Here is a 5,928-nt window from a genome sequence, read left to right on the forward strand (position 1 = left end):
TATCCCTGATTTATGAGTCACTTAATTTGTTCTGTCATCATGGCACCTGTTTGCACCTCTGTTAGTCTCATTCATCACCCTGTAAAATGGATATTTGGTTACACATATTCCTCAAGGTTGAGAAAGCATCCTGATTATTAATCCATCACAGGTCCACAAACAAATGATCCTTGAACAAACCCAGGCCCCGGACTCTGTTTCAGCCATGGGGCTGCCTTTCTCTTTTGGCCTGGTTTCTTTGACAAGAAAAACAGCAAGGTGTTCAGTCGGTTTGTAAAGGAAATACTGACTTTTTCTGTAATATGCGTTACAGCTGTTGGAGAGTAAAGACTGTTCTTATAAGTGCTTTTTCCCCCACCCCTTCTTCTGTTTTCAGTGAGGAAGCAGAAAGGTTTGGCTCTGACATTTAGATCTCTTTGTGTTTTCAGTTGTTTTTCTCATCTTGCCCTTTTCCCCAGAGGGTGCTTGAAATAAGTTGTATTCAAATCCTAAGCCCAGATTTCCAACTTGGCCAAGGTAACTAAACTTCTTAATGAATTGAAAAGTTTTATTTGCTACCTTGACCTACTGGCTCTTCTAATGGCTGTGTGACACTGGTTGGGAAACAAGCTAGTTGTAGAGAAAGGCAATTTCTGTGAAATATGTGAGGAGGAAGACTACCTTGGGGTAGGTAATTAGAATGCTCCCATTTCTTATTTTCAAAACGCACCTTTTAGGCTCAGAGAAGGGAACATGTGAAATTTGGTAATTGAGAGCAAGATCAAGTGCAGGAAGTAATCACTTCTCTAAATATTCGTCTCAAGCCCTGAGAGCAAGTACTTTGTCATTTAGTCAGATGGCTCTGATTCAGTGGGAAACAGCCCTCATCTAGCTCAAGGTCAGTCTTTTTTTTAACCCATTGTGCTAAGCATGCAAAAGAGCAAATTTTTTTGAGACCTAGGCTAGAAAGTACAACAATAACTACAGTTTCCTAGACAGGCTCACTTAAAATATTACCTGTAAAGCATTCTTTCCTAACCCTACTTAAGCACCAGAGAAAACAGACCAAGTTTAGAGTGCAACTGAAAGAGACTTGTGGGATTTGGGGTCAACAGAGATCTGGCCTGTCACATCCAGGCTCTAGTAGTACATGGCCAGCCCTAATTAAGTCCTTGGGCTCATCCCTTGAAAGTCTCAAAATTTAAAATTTGTCTATTTTGGAGGAAATTAAAATGAGCACAAAGGATTTAATCTTGCAATCAGTTAACCTTTATACTATAAACTTGCTGGAACCTGCAGTACAAGCTTTTGGCTTAATTTGATCCAAGTCTTTTGAGCCCCTATGCTTGTGGTTAGTGTCAACAAGGAAGCGTGGTAAATGTACACATTGGAGTGGCTAGCTCCAGCTCAGGCTGAAATCAGAACCAGCCTCAGTAGGTTAGACCTCCAGAGAGGCCAGTCAGCTGAGTTAGCCCCTGACAGGTCTTTCAAAGAAAGAACCAGACAGTACATTTGATGTTACTAGTACATTTTGAAGGAGAGGCATTGTAGCATGTAGTTGGGGTACAATGACCTTAAGATTGAGCCTTAGGCAGCTCACTAGAGAGAGAAGTGTGGTTCAAATTCCTGCCTCCTGTCTTCACAGAACAGCCATGGGAATGTTGCTTCCCTTTTCTGAGCCACATTTCCTGATCTTTAAGATAATGTCTGGAGCCTTCCAACTATAAAATCACCTCATTGGCGCTATAACCCGATGGTAAAAGATGACAGAATAATCCAAGAATTTAGTCGAAAGACCCATGAATACATGCTGCTTTACTGTTGCCCATTGCGCTAAGTGCTATATCCTATTTAACAAAGCACTTTAACTTCAGTACAATTTGTTACTGAATTTTATTGCTCAAATGCTTTTTATTCCCCTTCACTAAATGCTATTTTATCTGGCATATGGCAGCAAAAATAGAAATGCCAATTCTACTGTTGTTTTCTTGACTTTGGGATTGGGCTTTTGAGGGGAAAAGATTGAAGTAAGGTAAAGAAGCTTCGGGGTGAGTTGGTGCCTCAGCTCAGGAGCTCTTTGTCCTTTGCAATATTACCTAGAGTTATTACAAATTAATACAGTGGTTGCTATTGGGGTCTTGATTGATGATGCCAAAAAAATCGTAGTGCTGCTTTAAAAAATCTTAGTGCTACCTTCTTTTTCTTTTAAAAGAAAAAAATTAGCAAATGGTTGTGGTATAAAACCCAAAAGTCGTAAGAGTATAATAAATAGTAAAAGTAGATCTCGTTTTTCTCAGCCAGCACCAATTCCCAAAGGTCACCACGCCTACCAGGTCCTGCAGGTGCTTTCTGGGACAAGCTCTGCATCTCTGGGCACGTTTCGTTCTTGCTTTGCACAACTGATAGCACTCTAGATGCTTACCTGCCCTGCTCTGAACTATTGGGAGATTGGTCCATGTGTGTTCCAGTGTAACGTTCTGTTATTCCATTTTATGGTGTACTATGATTTATTCAAATTTAGTTTGTTTCTACGCTTTTGCTGTTAAGAATAAGGTTATTATGTTTGTCCTTATCCTTGTAAATGCTTTTGAAACTCTATAGGATATATCTCTCCAGGTGGAATTACTGGTCTAAAGATAAACCTTTTCAGATTTACATGTTATTGGACGGCTTAAAAAACAGTTTTTTTAAATATCTGTGCTGGATATGAAAACAAAAATTATTATCTTAACTTATAAGTCAAATAACTTTAAACAATGCTGGCATCATTAACTAGGGTTTCTGATAAATGTTTGTTTGGGTTTTTTAAAATCATTTTATTGGGGGCTCATGCAACTCTTATCACAATCCATACATACATACATTGTGTCAAGCACATTTATACATTCGTTGCCCTTATCATTCTCAAAACATTTGCTTTCCACTTAAGCTCATGATAAATGTTTTATCAAATGTTTAGTCTAGATAATAACGAGTTGTTTCTGTTTTATTAATAAACTCATCTTCCAAGAACTCAGGGAGGAAACCTTACTTTCTCACTCTTGTGGCACCTAAGGATTCAACGTCATTTTGACGTGGTGCTGGGCAGGGGTGGGGATGGGGGTGGCGGTTGGTGCTTGTCTTCCTTTGAATGAGAAGAAACCTCTGACTGTGTGTTGTAGGGCACAGACCATCATGAAGGCCCGATTGAAAGGAGCCCAGACCGGCCGAAACCTCCTGAAGAAAAAATCTGATGCCTTGACTCTTCGATTTCGACAGATCCTAAAGAAGATCATAGAGGTAGGGTGAGGTAGTTAGGTTATTGTGCCAACCTGGCCAATAAACACACGTGGGATTAATTGAAGGGCGGAGAGATACATGGCTTGGTGAGCCTCGGCTTTTGAGTTCTCGGGTCTCTTGCTTTGTGATGGTCACACCAAGGTGCAGCTGCCTTAGCAGTTTCCTGCTTCAACTTGCAAGGTTGACTTCCTGCAAGACATCCCTAAGGAGAAGCCACATGGACCTACCCCGATGCAGCCCTGGGTGCTGGAGCAGCCGTGTGGAGACCCCTGCCAGTGCTGAGATGTTTACACGTTCACTGACTCGGTTTTCCTCCTGCAGTCGGCATCATTGCGTCTGTTTTGTGAGATGGAGGAGGACTTCGTGGATTGGTGTTGGACGTATGGATTAATGGGTTAATGTTGCACTTGTGAGCTTGGGCAGCACTGGGTTGGGATATTTTCTTGATGCGCACTTAACCTTTACATAAAACTCTTATGCATGAGTTTCTGTGGATTTGTTTCTCTAAAGTACCCAGACTAACACACAGGGTGAACTCGACCCAGAACTGTATTTACGTTAAGAGGAAAATCCAGTCTCGCCCTTGGCATTTTAAATTCTTCTCTACGTTTTTTTTTTCTTCTCTTAAGTTTTTATAATTTTTTTTAAATTAAAAACACCCATTGTCATTTTAAGAACCTTCACATAGTTCATTCAGTAAAATCTAAACACTCTACCCTGGCTGGAAAAGCCCCACGTAATATGATCTGATCTGATCTGATCTGGTTGTGAGCATTCTCCCAGCTTCCTCTTGTGGGGCATGTGCCTTAGCTGTTTTTCTACCTGAAGTGATCCCAGGTACTATATGAATGAATGGCTCTTTTGGCCATTCTGTTCTCTTCAAAGAGGCCATCACAGGTCGCCCAATCTGATGTGATGCCCCTATTTCCTTCTGTCACATCGCCTTTTATTTGTTAACTATTTATAAATTTAAGTTTTATTGACAGGCAAATCACATGCAATCCAGCAGTTTAAACATGTTAAAAACAGTGGTGTGCCATCACTGTAGTCAATTTTGGAACGTTTTTTTCATTCTTGTACTCATTACTTACTAGCTCTCCGTTTCCCCCTCCTTTGATTTTTATCATCGTGCTACTTCGTCACTCTTTCCTAGTATGTTTCTCCTTCTAGAATCCAAGCTCCATGAGAGCAAAGACTTGGCCTTTTCAGCACTATTTTTCAGGGCCGAAAATCATGCTGGCGTGTTGTAGGTATGCATTCAGTCTCCTTAGGAGCGTTGCTTTGTGAACACAGCTGTATTTAAGGCACAACCGGCATTCTACAGCCCTGCCATCTTTTTCTCACTTCCTAGAGGTAGCTCCTTTTGACACTGGTACTGTACATATAATTATGAAATTCTGGAACATTACCACCACCATCCCACCCCCTTCCCATAGGGGGAAACGTACACAGCTCTTTGTCTCTTGTCAGTTTAAACAGATCTGGGCAATTCTTTGCAATAGCTATGTGGTAGTGCATTGCTTAGATAAATGGAATGTAATAATTTCTGTTAGTGAATATTTTTACTTCTTTTCGTTCATTTGTTTGCCGTTAAATCCTAATTTGTTTATTCCAGTGTTTTGAGTATAACTCATGGTTTAGCAATATTATTAGTGACTATAATCCTAAAATGTTGAAAGAAAATTAGAGATCTTTACTTTGTTTTATCTTTACCAGTGTCAACTTGGTATTTATATGTACACTAAACAAATATTGATGGCTAAAGGAACATAACTGTGTTACGAGTTTTACTTACAAGAAACTTGGGTTGAATCTGTTGCTTATGCTTTTCTAGACCAAAATGCTGATGGGTGAAGTGATGCGTGAAGCCGCCTTTTCCCTGGCCGAGGCCAAGTTCACAGCTGGGGACTTCAGGTAAGAAAATGAAGCAGGGTGCTTTGAAAAACAGAGTTTTCTTGACCATAATTTTATCAATCAACTCTTTTTAAAGTTAGAAGTACTTACGTTGAATGACACTTTATATAGTACCAATAAAGAAGGCTTCAGACCCCAACCGCCCTAACACTTCTTTGGCTTATTCGCCTCCAGATAATCTTATAGACCAATTTCACTGAACATCTATCATAAGCCTTCCTCCAGGTTGTCACGTGGTTGCGTTTTCTTTATCTAGGTGTGCAGTAAGTGTGTGCTCTTACTCCTGGTCCTGGGCCTCTGGGCTGATTTTCAAGTGTTGAGAAGCCTTAGGAACGTGTGTAGTGCGTGTCTTCCTGCCTGTTTATCTTGATTTCTTTTAATCGTTTTATTAGGGGCTCATACAACTCTTATCACAATCCACACATACATCAAATGTGTAAAGCACATCTGTACATTCATTGCCCTCATCATTCTCAAAACATTTTTTCTCCACTTAAGCCCCTGGCATCAGGTCCTCATTTTTTCCACTCCCCCCTCCCTCATGAGCGCTTGATAATTTATAAATTATTATTTTGTCATATCTTGCCCTGTCCGACGACTCCCTTCACCCACTTTTCCATTGTCCGTCCCCCAGGGGAGGAGGTCACATAATAGATCTTTGTAATCGGTTCCCTCTTTCCAACCCACTCTCCCTCTACCCTCCCAGTATCGCCACTCACACCACTGGCTCTGAAGGGATCATCTGCCCTGGATTCC

General features: G+C 40.7%; 1 protein-coding gene across 1 annotated transcript in view; it reads left to right on the top strand.

The window, feature by feature from the left end:
• ATP6V1D (ATPase H+ transporting V1 subunit D) overlaps positions 1 to 5,928 on the top strand; it is an 18,513-nt gene that overhangs the window by 833 nt on the left and 11,752 nt on the right. Inside the window, exons 2-3 of the mRNA XM_004698661.2 lie at positions 3,141 to 3,258; positions 5,093 to 5,172. Of these exons, the coding sequence (XP_004698718.1) occupies positions 3,141 to 3,258; positions 5,093 to 5,172 (198 nt within the window). The remainder of the gene's footprint in view (positions 1 to 3,140; positions 3,259 to 5,092; positions 5,173 to 5,928) is intronic.

This window comes from Echinops telfairi, unplaced genomic scaffold (assembly GCF_000313985.2).
Source record: "Echinops telfairi isolate 266 unplaced genomic scaffold, ASM31398v2 ScPeMD7_18;HRSCAF=68, whole genome shotgun sequence".
Lineage (NCBI taxonomy): Eukaryota > Metazoa > Chordata > Mammalia > Afrosoricida > Tenrecidae > Echinops > Echinops telfairi.